Consider the following 19,801-nt stretch of genomic DNA (forward strand, 5'->3'; position numbering starts at 1 on the left):
AGCCAACAGAATCATCAAAAACAGATGCCAAAAGAGAAAGGATTTTCTTTCTTTTTTTTTTTTTCTTTAATTTTCTAATGTCATCCCTTTCTTTCATTTCTATTTAAAGAAAGTCAGAAACATGGCATGGTCAGGAGCCAATATTTGACTTCTTAGTCATCACCCTGTCCTGTGTAATTAGGACGGCTTTTCTCACAAAATGCCCCCCTCCTGAGCTTCACAGGGGAGCCCATGTTACTGCACTCAGCCTATACAATGGCAGGGTCCCTGCCTGTAAATGGTCTAACACATGAAGTGAAATTCGCACCATGTCATAACATCCTGTGTCCACAACCGGCAGAACTTGTCTTTATGTGCTCTACGGCAAAGATGTCAGAACTTGGAAGGCTCCCATCTGAGGGATTCCTGTTGGTCAGACTCGTGTGGCTGCATGGAGTGACGGATGTTGGATGATGGTAAAGCCAACAAGTGTTTAGTTAAAGGGCTGCTTAAGTCCTTCACAAGTTGCCCTGAAATTATTACACTGCATATTAGGAAGAACATTGCTCCCAGACAAGGAGTGCTTCCAAGTTGAGCATTACCCTCTAGTAAACCTTGAGGTTTCTTTCATGCCTACCCACCTGCCTCCATTAACAACCTAGTCATGCATACTTTTAATGACCATATACTACATCTGTATTTTCACACTTTTGCCAAAAAAAAAATGAGATGTCAAGGAAAGTTCAGATGAAAGCCAATGCATGCCCCCTTGCCATCTGTGAAAAAGACCAGAAAAGACAGTTTGAAACTTTTGGCAAAAAAACAAAACAAAAAACAAAAAACGGACCAAGCATTACCTTCAGCAATGAGAAGTTCCAGGGTTGGCAAAGGTGTTTTAATCTCAGGGTTCATCCCTGCCTCATTTTGCCAAATGTTCGCCCACCCCAAGGCCCATGGCTCCAGCTTTCAGACAATTAGAGCAAACACACTGATCAAATAGATCTTATGAGCAACCGTGGCACAGGCCTACAATCCCAGCTCCCAGAGGCTGAGAAGAGGCTATGGAATTTGAGGCAAGCCTGGGTCACAGAGTGAGACCCTGCATCAGAAAGGGAAAGTGGGGAGGGAGGGAAGAAAGGAGTGAGGGAGGGAGTGGAGGGAGAAAAGGAAAAGCAAGGCACTTACGTCATGCAGAGGGTAGGCAGCCTCGTAGATATTGTTCGCTATCAGAGAGTTAATGCCTGCAAAGAAGACAACAGTCACTGACAGAGAGCCCTCTCAACCTGGATTTTGACACATATTAACCCCTCATGTGCCTCCGGGCACATCTATATCCCTCCACTCTAAGGGAAATCTTGTCCACCTCCCAAATACCAGTGACGTTTTCACATTAAATATGCTGTGTGAACCTTCATGTTCCTCCTGTCCTCACAATCTGATGACTCTAGCCCAGCAAACCTTCCACACTGCATAGCCACAGGCATCATTTGGGACCCTCTGCGTCCCACATCAGCAGAGATGTGTGCTGATGGATGACTTTGACCGTGATAAACTAAAGTCGCTGTCAGTGTGTCCTGTCTTACCTTCCCATCTCTTCCCAGGAGTACTTTGTCATGGTGGCCCTGAGGTCTGAGACACCAGCACAGCAGTTCTCAAAATAAGGTGTGGGGAACCTTAGGAGACCTCTGACTCTTCCATAGCCCCCATGCTGTGGGATGCTCATGGGTGCTGAGGTTGAGAGCAGCTTGCAATGCTACCTGCATTTTTATCCATTACTTCTATCCTCTCGCAGGGGCATGAAGGGATTTTGTGGCATATAATGATGTCATTCCCTTGGCTGATAGAATATATGCTTCTATCTTCTTGTGCTCTACATTTTCCTGAGTTTCAACACTATTACAACAAAACCTGGTCACTAAAAACCATCTTGACTGCCTCAATAAGTTTTTATATTATTTTTATCTTCCAGATTATAATTATACCATTCCCCCTTTCTTGTCTACAAACCTTTCAATGTGCCCCTTCTTGCTCTTTCAAATTTATGGCCTCCTCATTAATTATTGTTACATGCATATATGTGCATGGAAATACATACATATTCCTAAATACAACCTGCTCAGTCTGTATAATGTTACTCATATGTACCCATTTTCAGGGCTGAGCATTTGGTATTGGATAACCAGCTGGTGTGCTCTACCCTGGTGAAGACTATGTCTCATGCCCCGGCATTCCTTCGTTGCCTGTTGTTCTGTGTGCCGGGTCGGGCCCTATGGACTTTGCCCCATTCGCTTCCCTCCATTGCTGTTATCCTTGTTCTGCTTATCTTTAGGCAGCCACGTTGTCGAGGCTTTATGGGTACCTGTCCTGACATTACTAAGAGACATAGTATCATAGTAAATGCCAACAATTTTTAAAGGACAAAGATGCCCTGAGATTAGAAAAAAAAATGAAAGCAGCACAGGGATTCATTGTTTAATCCTAACAGTACTTTATGCCACCAGCCTATAACAAAGTCAACTGAGTCAATGCTGAGAGGACAGATGCTGTTTCTAGTTCCAGTACTGACAACAGGGAGCTTCTGCTCACATAAGGACACAGTTATTTCTTCTTTCGTTTCTGGTTTTATTAGGAAGCTACATAGCACTCTGTATGTTCTTCACCAAAATGGGCTATCATGGGCCACCAGCATATTGTATGCTCCGTGTCAGGATGGGCTATCCTGGGTCACCAGCATTCTGTATGCTCAGTGTCAGGATGGGCTATCCTGAGCCACCAGCTTCCAAGTAAGAGAAATTGTGTCTCCCCAACTCAGAGTGCTAGGACTGTGCATTCCAGGATCTACATTTAGAGAGGAAGAAACGGGAGGAAGTTTCCAGTACCCAGTAATTTCCTGTGGCCTTGCATATACTTTGATCTCTGAGCCATCCTTTGCAGAGAGACTGTGGACACTAATAAGACATCCTGATGCTAAACGGTCTGTTTTGCCATTGGCTCTGGATCCAGAATGAGGCTGGGACACAGATCTAGACATCAGCACATTAAAATTCATCATGTGCTACTTCTCGTGTGTCCAGCCACACTCGCACATTTCGACAGTCCTCTCTTCTCTATTAGTCCCCAATTCTCAAACCTTGCCAAGGTTCCCCACAGTTCTACCATAACACCTATACCATTTCCCCAGGCCCCGTCAATGCTCAGCGGACATGACCACCTCCAGAGATTTGAAACCCGAGAGTGCGTGGATGTGCCTTCAAGAGCTAGTGGTCCTCCTCCCAATTTTAAGTTTCCTCTTTGGGATTAGCATAATACATGAGAAATAACTTTGAAGGGTGGAGAGGGACTGAGAGGAGGAGTGGGGGTGGGGGAGGGGAGCCAAGGGTGGACAAGCTACAGATTTATTTTACTCAGAAGACTACAGTTTCAGTCAGAGTGTCATTAATCAGTTCAAGAGCCCTAACCACAGCAATCAAAGGGAAGAGAGCTGAGTTGGGGGCAGCGGGGTGAGGGGGTATTTCAAAGCTACGGAAGTGCTGTCAACATGGTTAGAGGCTGAAGCACCACAGGCTGGTAGGGCCCCCAGCATGACCACACCCCAAGAATTACCTCACTCAAACCCCACAGTTGCCATGGCAGCTCTCTAGACCCCCACAGGCAGTCCCAGCATTTATATAGAGACAAACAGGTGTTTCACCTTCCTTGGCTCCCCTGCTCTCTGTCTCAGTGTCTTTTAGCAGGGTAGCCAAGTGTTTGGAGGCCTCAGACTGACTGACAGTCTGAGCCTGACTGCAATGTCTGCAAAAGACCTCAGTTCATTGGGCTCTAAGCTGTACACCCATTCCCATCTCAGGCAAACCTCCACACAGTTCCACCTATAACAGGCAGCTCATTTCCCTTCCAGGAAATAGGCTGCCTATTATTCCATGTCCTGCAAAGCCTGAAAAGTACATGGACCAGAGAGGACTGTCTATTTCTGCTGCGTCTCTCGAAGCACTTAGTTCATTGTCCCAACATTCGAAGGGGTGACAATTGAGAACCATCAGCCCTTGGCTGCACTTCCTAAGTATCTCTTCTGGCTGATCAAGAGCCCCATCCCCCACCAACACACACACACACACACACACACACACACACACACACACACACACACACACACATCCTCCTCACTGCTTGTTTGGCTAGCTAGCAAGCTATCCTGATGAGGAAACTCTAGACTCCAGTTGATTAGTCGGCCTCCCTAAGACAGGAAGTCCAGACAAAATGGTCTTTTGCCTTGGAGCAAAGACTCAGGGTTATGAAATCCGAGTTCTCCTGACTTAGATACCCAAGGCTCTCAAGTGATGTAATTGAATGTTTCTCTGTCATCCGTAGCTATGCACCTCCCACAGGACACCTAGGTGGTAGCACATGGGCGATCCCAATCAGTGGGGAGGGGGGGATGGGGGGGGCCGGAGGGGCCAACAGGGACTCATAAAAGAAGGAAGGAGGGAGGAGAGCGGAAAAGTTACCATCCAGCCACAGCAACCCTACCAAAGTGGGGCTGCATCAGCCTCTTCTTTCACCCCCCAGACTTCAGAAACCCAGACTCCACCCAAAACAAGCATGGAAATCAGTTTGAAAGGAAAAGAAAATAATCAAACGTTTTTCAAAAAGAAAAAGAATCCCTGCTTTGAAATTTTTGATTTTTTTCCCCTTCCTTTTCAAAAAAAAAAATGGGCTAATTGGTTCCATCATGTACCATTCATGTGGCCACAGTGGCAACGCTTTCTTCTTCAGGATCACATATATACTCTTCCCTCACCGTATTAGGCACAGTGGTGACAGAGGAGGGGGTGGGAGAGAGAGAGAGAGAGAGAGAGAGAGAGAGAATGAGCACATAATGCTAATCTTTTGATTTCTTACTCCCAAAATGAAGGCCATGGAGAAGCAGAAAGCTCTAAGGATATTTTCCCTCATTTCTTTCCAGACCCCCTAAAAAAACAAATCCTCAACCCAAACAAAGCATAGACTCTGGGGTCTCACAGAAGCTGATCCCTAATGCCATCCACCCTATCTGTCCCTCACACAACCAGAGACTGCACACCTGTTGCTTAGAACTCTAACTCCCATAGGAAAAGGCTCCTAGTCCTCCTTGCCCAGCATGGACCACACTGGTCCTGGGAGACTGACCCAGCATCACTTGCCCTTTTGCGTCCAGAAGCGTCGGAGCTAAAGACCACAATCAGAGCAGACTGCCGCGAGTAACAGGACATGCGCACCCAAACCCTGCGCCTTGCCTTTGGCTCTGTAGACATGAGGCAAGAACAAAGTGCAGGACTTTCTTGTCTGCCTCCCAGAGAGAGGCTCATTAAAGCTATGAGTGCTGCTGGGTGGCAGGGAGCACAGCTCTGCTCCCTGCAGGCCAAACTCAAAGGAAACTTTCATCCTTTGGGACAGGTACTTAGAGAGATGGTGCCGTCCTCCTGAAAGCCCATTTGGTTTTGATTCCTTCCACAACAGGGCCTGCTCGGCCTAGCATTCTGCTTTCATCCCTGTGCTCCAGCCGGACATAAATCTAAACCAGAGCCCCCAGACGGCACATTTAACAGAGACTATATTTACCCATCACCAAATTGTCTTGACGTGTGCTTAATTACTTAAATGTCTTTAATCCCAAGCCTTTTCTTCTAACAAAATAGAAACCAGTTCAGCTGGATGAATGATAAACCAGATGTTTACAACACACACCATGGTCTGGCTCCGGTCAAAATAATTAAGACATCGTCTCTTGAGCGGGAGGGGAGATGCCCAAAGCATACATTTGTTTCGATGTTCTGACACCAGAATGTCCATGAAAATGTACCTCTATTAATCTATAATTTTCTATCCATGGAAAGGCAGTAATAACTTCCATATGAAGGAGCAAGAAAGGTGTTTGTCCTGTGGTATGGTCAAGAAGGCTAGGGTTTCTCTCCGCGGATAGGCACACTTTAAAGTTGTCGCTTGATGGAGTATACATCCAGGACCCTGGCAGTTGACCTTGGGAAATGTGACAGTGATTAAGGAGGCATGGCGGGGCTCAAACAAGTGTGCAATCGTTCAGATGCTTCTCCCACCAGACGGAACCTAACCTGTAAACAGTGTTCATCTTTGGAGAGTGTGTGCATTAGTCATGCTCTCAAGCTTGCAGGGGTGGATGCTAAGGAGAAGCTGAGATGCTCCCTCCCCAGGGGCTTATGGGAGAAACCTAGGAAGTTAATGGGCAGGGGCTGGAGAGAAGGCTTGATGGCTATGAGCTCTCACTGCTCTTACAAAGGACCCAAGTTCAGTTTTAGCACCCACATCACGTGACTTATACGGGCCTGTAACTCCAGCCTGAGGAGATCTGATGACCTCTTCTGGCCTCTGTGGACACAAAGCCCTCACGTTCTCAAGGTCAAAGACTCTCGTTTTGCCGTTTTATACTAATGTCAACCCTCTCCTTCCAAAGAGGAGAGAATCAAAGTTGAAAGGGAACTGGCTGCAGTAGCTAGAACACGGTAGGTTTCATTTCTGTATGTGTCTATGATAACGTTTAGAAAATAACAAGAATTGGGCTCTCTGTAGACAGCCTTGGTTATCCTTGGGTACTTCTGGGAACCTTTTGCAATGCTCTCCATGGTCCTAAATGTCACTGAGTCAAGGATCCCGTCACAGCCTGTTCCTCTGTGCCTTTATTCTTCTCCTTTTCACTAGCTGACTTTAGGGTTCCTAGGAATCACCTGGATAGATCATTGACAACGCACGTCCTAAGACCTTGTTCCTGTAGATTCTGGTGGGTCAGATTTGGCGACTGGGGTTGTAACCAGGAAAGCAGGTGGCTCAGATGCCAGGTTCCTAGCCAACACATCCTGAAGTAACAAAGAGCTAATCCTCCAATTACCCTCGCACTAATTTGCATCCTCCCTGTTGTCATTTCCCCTCCCCCCTCCTCTGGAAGTCCCCCTCTGTGCACCTCATGTAAAACACCCCCATCCAGAGGGTGCTAGAAACCTACAAGGAGAAAATTATGATGGGCAGATTTGGGCCCAGGGGTTCTGCTCAAACTATAGCACCAGCCAAGGAAAATACACACAGTAAACTTCGAACCCCGAAGCAGATCTAACCAATGGACAGGACATTCTCCACAGCCGAGTGGAGAGTGGAAAGTGGAGAGTGGAGAGTGGGGAGTGGAAAGTGGAGAGTGGGAACTGACTTTTATACGAACTCGGGTGTATCATATTTGACCACATCCCCTTGATGGGGAGGCCTGGTGGCACTCAGAGGAAGGATAGCAGGCTACCAAGAAGAGACTTGATACCCTAAGAGCATATACAGGGGGAGGAGGTCTCCCTCAGTCACAGCCATAGGGGAGGGGAGTAGGGGGTAAGAGGGAGGGGGGAGGGAGGAAAGGGAGGATACAAGGGATGAGATAATAATTGAGATATAATGTGAATGAATTAATTTTAAAATGATATTTAAAAAAAAACTCATCCCTAGTGCCTTTCTTGGATTGCTTTTCCTTTTTAAATGCATGTCCCCACATGACGTATCGTCCATTTTGTTTATTGGCTTACTTTCCCTCTCCCTTGACTAGAATGTCAACTCCCCACAAAGAGGAGTTTGTTTCTATTTGATTCACTGCCATAGTATCTAGCTCTAGAATTTCAATGCCACATAGTAGGTGCTCAGATAGCTTTTGAGTGAACGAAAGGGTCGTTTTCCAGGTCCTCTGGGAATCCTTTCCTGATAACTCCCACTGCCTGATAACTAGAGAGGAGGAGAGAAAGCTACTTCTAACTCTGGCTCTGAATCCCCCACCGTGTGACAGTCAGCAACTATCTAGGTAACATTGGTTGGACTGGCTTTTTGCGGTGGTGCTTCTAATGGACCAAATGGGCTAAAGACATAAAAGTCCTTTGAAAAACGTCCAACTAGACACAGGAATCTTGGCGCCAATAAATGCCTTATTTGTTCAGAGATCTTTTACCTGCTCAGCTCCCACCACAGAACACCCAGAAGCAAGGAAAACTATCTATAAACAGCTAATGCAGAGCTCATAAAAACCTACGCCCCCTGATGATAAGCGACTGAGCCACAGTAGGATCCTGGCAGTAACCCTTCCTTCAATTTCTCTTTACCAGTATTTTAAGGAGCTTGTTTGCCTGTCTCCCAAAAGGCACAGAGAAACTGAAACAGCACATAAGACTGAGAATAGAATTCAAGAAATGAAAGTGAATGAGCCCAAGGATCCTTTGATATTCCACATGGACACACACACACACATACACACACACACACACACACACACACACACACACACACACACACACACATTCTTTTTCTCTCACACACATTCTTGCTCTCTCTCTCTCATTCACACACACACACACACACACACACACATACACACACACACATTCTTTTTCTCTCACATACACATTCTTGCTCTCTCTCTCACACACACACACATACACACACACACACACACACACACACACACACACACACACACACACACACTTCCTTTATCAACAGTCATCCAGAAAAGCTTGTATATGCATCCATCTAAAAAATACCTGTTGGAGTCTATGGCCACAACACCTGAACACACCCCATCCCCCTGATTGTGGAAATCCAGTAGAGCCAACCATGCTTAGTATTTAAATGGGAGAATAAATGGCACAAACATTTTAAAGTAAGAAAGCAAAAACTTGTGTGATTGGTTTGGGAAAGATTTCTACCCAAAGGATGTGGCTGCAGGCAGGGACAGCCACAAGACCAAGCATGGGCCCCTTTTCCTTTGCTCAGAATTAAGTTCTGGATACAACTGCAGAAACCCAAGAGCCTTATGGTTTGGATATTTATATTCCATTTTTTTCCTCCCAGTTTTCACATTCAATTTTAATTTGTGTTTTTTTCCCAGTTCTTATTTTTTTAATTTATTATTTATATTAGGCTTGTTCTATTGTTTTCCTTGTAAGCCACTTCAGAAATGTTGTGGAACAAGGCAGAAATATAAATAAATCAGTGCATGCGGCTTATACACATAGGCTGGTGCTTTACAAAAGCCAGCATCAATAAAAATGTATTGTCTACAAAAAAAAAGTGATGACTGACCAGGGGGGCTGCTGGATTGCAGTTATCGTCATTGCCACTCTAACTTTCTAATGTTTAAGTTAAGTACAATTAGAAAAAGACTAAGCATTATACATGGGTCACAAGTATATGGAAGGCCAGACTGAAAGCCAAGGGTCTGGGTTGGGGGAGGGGGTTGCCTACAATGCCAAAACCAATCCTAGTTTCCCTATTTCTCTTCCATTTATGAGACAGCAGTGTGCTGAAAAAAAAATGTATGTCACTTATACCTCATTTGGGATTTTCCTTCTCCTCTTATAAAACTGGAGAGAGAGGCAAGAAAGTCAAAATACATTCCCTGGCTCACAGGTCCATACTATCTCAAAGCATCAATGTTACTACACTCTTCCTTGTTTCTGACCCTAACATGGTTGGGTTGTTTGTGATCTGCCAAAGGGAACTTATAAGTTGGTCAAAGAGCTCCAAAGGCATGATTAGGTTTTTGTTTTGTTTTGCTTTGCTTTGTTTGCCAGACAGAAGTCAAATCACTTGAGGATAGCCTTCCGAGCACCCCTCTATTGAAAAGCAGAGCTCAACCATCCCTTTTTGCAAAGGGAGTCATCAGCATCTCCTGTGCAATTAACTGGTCCTTCCATCCCACCCTGACACCACCCCTGGCTCATAGCATTTCAAAAGTAGTCGGAACAGGGTCAGAGCAAGGGCAGCCAAATTCTAGGTCCACTGACAACAACTTCAACTCAACACGTGGCCGTGGAAGAGTCTCCTACGCTCCCTGTGCCGTAGGTAACCAGTGATAATTCCCGGCATGCCACTGTCTCCAGCAGCCGTGAACCCAATGCTGGATAATTTCTGTTGATACTGAAAAGCAGATCTGGAGGATAATTGCTTCCTGCTTGGTGCTTCTGTTTCATTGTGTGTGTGACTATTCCAGCACCTGCCGCATTGTCTCATAATTGCCTATTTACACATCTGGCTGAGTGACTACACTGGGAGCCCCTCAACAGTAAACGATAGGTCAAATTCATCTTGGCATTTTTCGGCTTCTGTAGCATCATCTGACGCATAGCAGGCACTCAAAATAGATGCTTTGCAAATTCTGAGCATTACTGGACAACAACAAATCCTAAAGGTGTTTGACTTTGAGACAAGAGAGAGAGACAGACAGACAAACAGGCAGGCAGGCAGGCAGACAGACAGACACAGAAAGAGAGACAGAGAGGGGGAGAGACAGACAGACAGACACACACACAGAGAGAGAGAGAGAGAGAGAGAGAGAGAGAGAGAGAGAGAGAGAGAGAGACCTTAAAAGGAGAAAGAAAACAATCAGTTCAAGCAGCCAGCTTCCTGTGACCTTCCAATAATCCTGGAGATCATCCTTTTCCAAAGCCCTAGCTTTGAAGGACTTTCTAGTTTATAAAGCAAACTCACAGTTGCCTGTTTGATCTTTACAAAAACTCTGAAAGATAAGTTTATGATCTCCATCCCACACAAAAGAAACGGGGCTGTAGAAAGGTTAAGTCACTGTCTGTCAACACAGTCAGAAACTCGACAGCGATCGCTATAGAACTAATAGGCTTGGCATTTTTTTTTAATTAGTTCATTAGATAAAGTCAACTGAGTAGGATGTGCAAAGCAGAAAGCTAGGTGCATAGGGCATGGTGGTTTCTACACATCTCCAGGGCTCTCTGTCTGTTAGTCAAAGCCATGAGTACAGAGGCTAAGCGAGAAAGAGATTGAGGTTACTGGAAGCTCCAAAGAGCATGATGGAAGAAGAATCAGTGGACTGGTGACTTGATCTGGGAATGAGCAATGACAGCTCATGTTTTCACCTCTGCCACCACGTGCCTCTCTGAACACTGCGTTCCCATCAGACTGCCTGCCTTGAGTGTGTATACCTGAAATGCTGAGGCTTTTGCTCCAATGGTGCAGAAATACTCATGTTTGGAAAATATTCCACAAGGTGAATGGATTCCGCCAGTTACAGTGAAGATGATGCTGGATTTAAAGAGAAGTACGCTTGAACCTCACACCCCCTTGCTGTACGGTCTTATATTAGTCATTCACCCTTTCTTGGGGAGGAAGAAGTTTCTTTGTGGGCTAGACCCACTTAAGACCTCCAACACACTCTTTCTTCCTAGAAACAGTAAGGTGAAAATTGACTGTGGTTGCTTAAAGCTATTGTGTGCTGGCTAGTTTTGTCAACTTGCCATAAGCTAGAGTCACCTGGGACTAGGGACTTTCAACTTACGAACTGTGTCCATCAGACTGGCCTGTGGGCACATCCGTGGGGGCCATTTTCTTAGCTTCTAATTGATGTAGGAGGGCCAACTCTGACCACTGTTAACCCTGGGCAGGCAAACCTAGGCTGTCTGAGGAAAGCAGGGGGAATAGCCATGTGGAACAAACCAGTGAGCCATGTTTTTTTACCCACTCTGCTTCAGTTCCTGGTTCCTGCCTTGCCCTCCTGCCCCCCCTTTCCCTCTTCCTGCCCATGTTGCTTTGGTCATGGTGTTTATCACAGCAACCAAAGGAAACTAGGGCAAGAGAGCTGAAAGACATAGGTGGACCTGGACAGAGGAGGAAAAACCTTCAACCGCCATGAGCTAGAGGTCTGGGAGAGGGTTCAACAGCCCAGGAACATCTTAGACAGGAAGTGAGGCAGAGCGGGCCCCTCTACTCTAGGGCCCCAGGCTGGCTGCTCAGCCTAAGCCGAGGCAGGCCTTGCTTGTGGGGCATGGGTCTGCTAGTCTCCCTGGTGCCCACCAAAGAAGGTGTTGACAGGGCCGCCCTCAGCCCCTCACCACCTCATAGACCACCACGTGAGATGGCTCCTTACCCATCGTGTTGTTGGCTCGGGAGCAGGCTGTGCGCTTCAGAATCTCATGTACCTAAAAGGGAAAGACAAGAGGGTTATGAACGCCTGGGCCATGTGCGTCACCACCCTGTGAGGCAGGCTGTCTGGGACAGAGGCACAGGCCTCATTTGGAGGGAGGGGACGTTGAGCATGTGCGGAGCTCATGGCCTGCTTGTCAAACCCATTTAAGCTTGAGTATTTCGAAGAAGCAAAGAATTTAACCCCTCACATACACCCCCTCATTCCATCTCACTCTGAAAATATCAATCAATAAAAGGCTATAAATTGGCTGTAATGACAGAAGGAAAGAAAAATAGAAGTAGCCTCCAACACACAGTCCTCCTGAGGGCTTTGCCTCCCTCCGCTGTGTCTGTCCGTGGTGCGGTGTGCGTGCTAGTGCGCATGCTTGCTTGTGGTGCCTGCCTGTTTGTCCAGAAAGGTGGGGCGCCCTTACAAGGCGCCTCCTCCACCAGAGGCACAAATGATCTAGGAGAGTCTGAGGGAATGCTGAGAAGGCACACGGCATGCAGCCAGATGAAGAGGGCCCTGAGCCCGCTCAGGTCCTTTCCTCTGCTAGTAGCCCCTTATCAGAGACCTTAGGGAGCTTCTGGAAGACAATGGACAGGGAGGGCAGTGCTCGGTGCAGAAGAGCAGAGCCTATCCTAGCATTTTCATTTGCCCAAACTGTTCCTGAGTTCCCATCCTGCCAGATCACAGCTGCTTTCTCCCACGGCAGAGTTGGGCAGTCTGGGAATCACCTGCTCTGTTGCAGCTCAAGTCTCACAAGCCTAAAAGATCTAGAGAACTCTTTCACCACTCAGCCTGCGGTGGAGATTGTCTCATGTGGAGGGGCGCTCCTTTCAGAGAACCTGACATACAGATGGCTCAATGATGGCCATCTAATGACTTCCTGAGGAGCCCCAAGCCTCAGTCAGGCCAAGCAAGGGTATCCTATCTGAAAGAAAGGAACAAATAACTAGGCCAAAAATGATGGTGGGCACAAAAAACAGTCACACATACATGCAAATTAGACATCAGTCAAAAGGCCAGGGTGGTCAGGATGAAACTCAAGGCTCTTCTTTGCCCTTCTCATACTTTGGGGTAGACCCAGAAAAAGACAAAGCATAGAAAAGGAAGCTTCTAGAAGGAGGGATGAGAGAGGGATGTGTTTCATCACCATTATTCACACTCCTATATTCTGGCCACAGATCTAGAGGGAGTAGAAAATAAATAGTTTCCAGGAGAATGGGGTTCAAGAATATTTAATTCTGCTTCTAATATAGCAGTAATTCAATAGCAATAATAATTAGGAACAGCATTTATATGGCATTGTATTATTTTACAAGCACTTTGCAATGACCAGTTAATCTCCATACCCTGTACTTCCTCCCCCCCCCCCCTTCGGCCCCCTGCACTCCAGTGTGGGAGCCAAGTCATGTTGAGAATTAATTGACTTATAATAGCATCAAAGAAAACAGGAAGTTTACACCCTTTTCCATAGGAAGGGAAAAGAATTCATATGCCCGCTTCTGAATCCTTCCTAAAACATGACATGAAGGGGCCAGAGAGATTGATTCATTGATTGATTGATTGACTGATTGACAGTAAGAGTAAAAGTCGTTTGTCTGTGGTCGTGGAAATGTTCCCTGTTCCTTTTGCTCCTATCACCTGTGCCTTGGGGGGTCCTTTTAAGTTTCTGTCCCTTATTTGCTCAGCACCAGAAATGTAAGCTCTTTCCGAAGGACTGTCACGGCTGCACTTCCTGTGTTGGGTGGAGTTCTAGCAGATGAAGATGTGATGTGTCTGGAAATGGGGCCACAAGAACAGAGGCCAGACACAGAGCTTTATTAGAGTCAAACATCTAACACACACACACACACACACACACACACACACACACACACACACACCTTTGGTATAAGAGAAAAGAAAGGGAAGAGGAGTGAAGAGGGAGGAGAAAAAGAAAGAAAGAAGGAAAAGGATAGACTGAAGGACAGGCAGGGTACAGTCAGGAATGCTGCCTTCTGTTTATTACTGGGTACATTGGCTAATTAGCATTTCCTGTGAAATAAATTCACATGAGTCCTTGCCATGGGGGTTGATGGAGAAAAAGTTCATTGAAAGGCACACTCTCCCAGCAACCACGACTACATTCAGACACTAACAATCTATATGATTTTTTTTTCTAGTGTATTGCTTCTTAGAGACTATTTCTTTAGATGTGAACCAAGGGGCTACTTTAATTGGATTCAAGTTCTATCATCTCTAACACCCCCTGATTCTGTGATTCTAAGAAAGGTCTGTGTAGAGAGTTCATAAGCAGCAGCACCCTCTTGATCCTTAGGAAATGAACCTATTTGCTCTTTCTTGTACTCCTGGTACAGGGAAGCCCCTTGGATGCCTTACAGTTGCTAAGCAACTCCAAGCAAATAATGATGAGAGACAGCAAGGAGGGAAAGGAAATGCCCTGTCAACCACATACCCAGCCATTCCCCAAAACCTTTACTAACACAGTACAAACTTTACTTACAATGCGGCTCCGGGTAGCATTGTCAAAGAAGGTGTCTTTTTCCTGGATGTTGTACCTAGAGGATCCAAGGAAGCAAATGTTGAGCTCATTTCACCACCCTACCCTGACACCACTGTCCCCACAGCCCAGGGCAAACTTTTAGGAAGCAACAAGGCAAAACATGAACGTTTTTCACACACTCGAGACACCCAGCATGGATGCTTGCTTTAACCCAGGAATTCTGAAAACTCACTGCAGAGATTGTTCATAATGAAAATAAATGACCAGAAGAAAAATGTCAATAAAAAGATCCAGTACAAAGTAATTCGACTTCAAAATTGACATGAACGATTGTTATGAAGGCATTGAAAAATTGTAATCATAAGAAGTTTGTAAATAGAAATTTGTGATAGAAAGTATTATGCCATGATATATTCAAAATTAAAGCAGATGGAAAATATACCCATGCCTGGACAAAGACGGTGAGAATGGGGTTGTGGAAGAATGCTGGGATTATAACTATTTGTCTCTCAAATTTTTATTTTGTGTTCTCACTGACATTCCACTGGCAGATAGCAAACTCAATTATGAAAGACTTGAGAGTGTTCATACACTGAACAGACAAACAAACAAAAAGGCACTTGAAAGACAGTGATCTGTAGAGTTCTAGGGCAGCCTGGGTTGCACAGCAAGAGCAGGTCTCAAAACAACAGCATAAAGTTCCACAGCACCTATAGAGTGCTCCCTATGCCAGGGTCCTCACCGAGGGCACAGATTGCTTGTTCTGCTCCTTACTCTTCTGGGAGTCACCAGTCACACACGTCACAGTGACTGATGCCAAGTAAAGCATGACCCTGGGTAGACTGTGGCTGGTTATGCAAGGTCAAAGACAGAGCTCAGACTTCCAATTGGGAAGAAAGAATTTTCTAGAAAAGAAACTGGCTATGAACTGACCCTAAAGGATAGCAGATGTGAAACAAAGGGAAATATGTGGGAGATAGATGACCAAAGGCCAGCATTCACATGGTTGAAAGCCTTGGCTAAAAAAACGTGAAGGAAGCCATAGACAAAAAGAGCACCAGGTTCACCAGCTGTGGACCCTGAGTGATACACTGATCTGCCAAGCAAGATGTGAGACAGTGGCATGACTGTCACAGAGATAACCATTCACTTTCTCATTAGATTTGCCTGGTATTGTAAATCTAGACAAAAAAACCCTCACTGTTGCAAAGGTCATAGTGGCCAGCGGTAACCTACTAGTCTTTCTTTGCTAGGTGGACATATCGACAAACTGCCTTATGAATCTTTGTTTATATACAAGATTAAGGGCATTCAGTTTTGGTCAGAGAAGCTTCTTTATGCAGTAAGTGGTAAGTGGAAGTAGTGGAAACTCATAAGTGGTAAAAGATGTTGAAAATAGGAGGCTCTTGAATGCGCCCCCATACATCTATATCACCCACTCTGAGGCTCAAAGACCTGAGATGAAGAAGACAAAGATGAAGATGAATAGGAGGAGGAGGAAGAAGAGGAAACAATTTAAGAACTAGAAGAGGGGTAGGATAAATAATCTTATGACCATTACATAGTCATTCACTGCACTCATGATATTACAGCCGCTGTAGTTACCTGCATGCCATTGGGCCCCTTGGCATCCCATAATAAATAGGGGAGGAGCTTTGGAAGCCTCGCCCTTCCTGAGCAGCCATTAGCAGTTAATAGCTACTGGAAAGGGGAGAGTCATTTTCTTCAGTGGTGTAACTGCTGGTTAGTTGCCCATGCTGTTGTATAACCCCTGGCCCATAATTGCATTAAGCTCAATGGGTCACAAAAGAAAAGAAAAGATACAGAAGCATGAAAGAAACTTGCCGGGAAGAAGAAAGGGTTCAGTAGGAATGGGAATAAGATAAAAATAGGTGAAAGAGAAGTATATATGACCAAACTATATTATACTCATGTATGAAGAAGGAGTGCCATGCTGGTTCTTTCTGTGTCACTTACATCTGTGTGAGCCTGGGTGGGCCCTGAAGTTTGGTCTTCAGAGCAGAAGGATAGTTATAAGGTCACAAAGGGGGTGGGGACTTGCTGGGAAACAGCAAATGCCTATTTCTAGAATTGCTATCAATCATGGCGAGATAGTGGGAAGCATTCTCTAAGGAACACAGAAACACTGCTGCTAAAATCAGAGGAGCTTTCTGTCTTCTTGGGCCTCTATGCCCCTTCTTTGCCTTACTCACTCAATCCTCATCACCTGCCATAGCCACAGGTTCTCACCCAAGCTCCCACTGCACGGCTTATACTGCATCTTTCATTTCCCACTTTCCTACCATGGCCAATCCTTCTGTAAGTTTCTGTACATTTCCCAAAGGGCCATAGTCATAAAGAGATTTTTATTTACTCTTCCTGGGTTGGGACAGCATTTCCATAGACTCAAGGAGACCCTAAATAGGCAATGGGTATGTACAACTCCAGAACTTTCCTCCACCTTCTCTCTACTTTATTGAGTATTACCAAAAACTAATCAGATAAGCTTGGCAGAGGAACTTCCCCGGGAGGAAGCAAGCAGTGTCCTCCTCCCCTGGCTCCCTACACAGCCTCTACGAGAAATAGAAAGGTGTTTCTGCATGGATGTTCAGGGCTGTTTGGAATCACTTCATGTGGGAGGGGCAGTCAGGGCCACAGGAACTCTTTCCCATGGGGACATACCTCCTCCACTTGGATCCCAGGCTCCAGGGTCCTCATTCCCCAAGCCTCAAGGCTCAAGCACAGAATGACACTGGAAGGCCTTCCTTATCCCCTTCTCATGTGCCTGCCCTAGTGGCTCCCGTACTCACAGGTACATTTTTTCCCTGGAGAATGGATAGGAGAGGTTTTTCATCCTGTTGTTGCTGTGTTCAGGAACTCTGGGCTGCAGGGGTGAGCTGAGCGTCTGCAGAATGGCACTGAACTTCTTCGCGATGCTGCCTCCTGCTTTGATCTCGTACATCTATAAAAGATAAAGCACAGCATGCCACCTGAGACCCTTGAGGAAGAGCAAGGGGCATAGGTCCCCTGGGGATACATACTCTGAGCAAAGGCAAGGATGGGAGGAATAGGAAGCAGGGCTTTTTTTTTTCTCTCTGCCATTGCTTTTCAAATGCCTCTCTCAGCACATGTACAGTGAAGGTGGCCAATGCAAAGAACCATGCAGAGTCTAACTTCCTGACCATCCCATCATTTTACAGAAAGCACAGACCTACCATGAGACAATCACCATACTGCCACTGGATAGATGCATATAGAATTATAGGATAGAAAATACCAGGTGCTTGACACCAATTGGCTCTGATTCCCACACAACCCAACTAGATGTTAAGTTACTGATCCAAAAGGTGATTGGAGGGGGAGACCTGGTGGCACTCAGAGGAAGGATAGCAGGTTACCAAGAAGAGACTTGATACCCTATGAGCATATACAGGGGGAGGAAATCCCCCTCAGGAACAGTCATAGGGGAGGGGAATAAGGGGAAAATGGGAGGGAGGGAAGAATGGGAGGATACAAGGGATGGGATAACCATTGAGATGTAACAAGAATAAATTAATAAAAAAAAATTTTTTAAAAAGGTGATTGCTGTTATTCCAGGATGGTGGCCAAGGAGCCTGGGGATCTAAGATGCTCCTCCTCTGCCTCTTCTGTGCTGAGATCTCAAGTCCACGTCACCACATCAAGCTCTTTATATGGACGCTGGGGCTCGAACTCAGGTCATTGTGCTTGCATGGCAGGCACTTTACTAACTGAGCTATCTTCCCAGCCCCGCCCCCAAATATTAAACATTCAATGATATCTGTCCTGAGTCAGGTATACACATATTATCATGTTGATCATTAACAGTTCTACTTTATAGTCAAAGGGTTGTTGCTTTTTTTTTTTTATGCTACAGGTGCCACATGTGCCTACATTACAGCTTTTATTTTTATCTTAATATTTATTAGTTTTTATTTTATGGGTGTTTTGCCTGCATGTACGTCTGGGCACCATGTGGGTACCTAGTACCCACTGAGGCCAGAAGAAGGCATCAGATCTCCTGCAACTGAAGGTCATGAGTGTGGTACTAGGGTTTGAACCCAGGTCCTCTGAAAGAGCAACTAGTGCTCTTAACATCTAAGCCATCTCCCCAGTGCCAATTCCATCCATTAGACCTCTGTGTTTGTCAGTGCTGTAATTGAAAACAAAGATGCCATGATTCAGAAAAGCTGTATTAATTAAGGATACAAGTTCTACCCAGGTAATTCTCCTGTCAAGATACAACATTCATTCTTACTCTTTCCCCAAGCCTGGCTGGGCTTTGTAGCCACTTATCAGAAAAAAAAATGTGACAGAAGGGACACTGGTCAGCCCATCCTACAAGGTCAGCAGCTTCCAGCCTAATCCTTTCATGTCCTAAAATGTACTGATAATCCTCAGAGAAGGAAAAGCACTTAGCCAGACTCCCTTCGAACTTCCAAGCAAACAGAAGATATGGAATCAAAGCCCCTTGAACCTCAAGCCACCAGGAGACCCCAGCTGCTACCAAGAGGACTCAAATGATCCTGACCCCACCTCTGCTCAAGTGACTGACCACAAAGCCACTCTTGCCTGCTAAATTTTGACTACTGCTAAGCTATTAAAATTGGGTCAATGTTCCATGCTGCCACAGATGAGCAGAACAAGAGCCAGTACCCAGATGTTCTAACTTAAAAGTCTGTCATCTTCTCTGCCAGGATGGTCTCAGGTTGCTAAGAATCCTCATGAGTTGGTCTAAGATAAAGGCAGCCAGAGATGCGCAGATGGGCTCTAAGGCTCCAAGAAAGATGGCAACACTTTTCAGCTGGCGTGTGTGAGGTGCGCTTCAGCTGGCTTCAGCAGAACAGTAGCCTCCTTGCTCATTTTGCCATAAGAATGATAGGCTGGAGGAGGTAAAAAGTGACCTAGAACCATTTTGTTTCTTCTGAGCAGTTTATATTTATTTTCAGTTAAAATTTTAACACAGTTCCGCTATTTAAAAAAAGAAAACAAAATCACAAGAAAATATTAGCTAAGTAGTAAAGGTTTCTTTTTACTTTTGGCCCAGTCTTACCTTTTTCTCATGAGGAACTCTCTAGGAATAGTTTACAGTATGTTTCATCCAATCTTCATATATATACATACATGTGTGTATATGTGCATGTGCAAATGTATGTATGTGTATGTATGTACATATATATAACATCCATAAACACACACACATGCACACATGCAATCCACACTCACACTCTCAGAGACTCTCCCATTTCCCACCATGAAAGAGTAACAGAGACCAGTCCTGAGAAAACCTAAATACCCAAGATATACTGGCTTTCCAGACAGCGGAC

At 45.4% G+C, this 19,801-nt stretch overlaps 1 protein-coding gene across 1 annotated transcript in view; it reads right to left on the minus strand.

Annotated features, from left to right (window-relative positions):
* ANO2 (anoctamin 2) overlaps positions 1 to 19,801 on the minus strand; it is a 334,924-nt gene that overhangs the window by 220,364 nt on the left and 94,759 nt on the right. Inside the window, exons 5-8 of the mRNA XM_084764895.1 lie at positions 17,267 to 17,418; positions 14,457 to 14,511; positions 11,909 to 11,960; positions 1,165 to 1,220 (exon numbers count right to left, since the gene is read on the minus strand). Coding sequence (XP_084621021.1) covers positions 1,165 to 1,220; positions 11,909 to 11,960; positions 14,457 to 14,511; positions 17,267 to 17,418 — 315 coding nt within the window. The remainder of the gene's footprint in view (positions 1 to 1,164; positions 1,221 to 11,908; positions 11,961 to 14,456; positions 14,512 to 17,266; positions 17,419 to 19,801) is intronic.

The sequence above is a fragment of the Acomys minous genome, assembly GCF_964271855.1.
Source record: "Acomys minous genome assembly, chromosome: 17".
Classification (NCBI taxonomy): Eukaryota; Metazoa; Chordata; class Mammalia; order Rodentia; family Muridae; genus Acomys; species Acomys minous.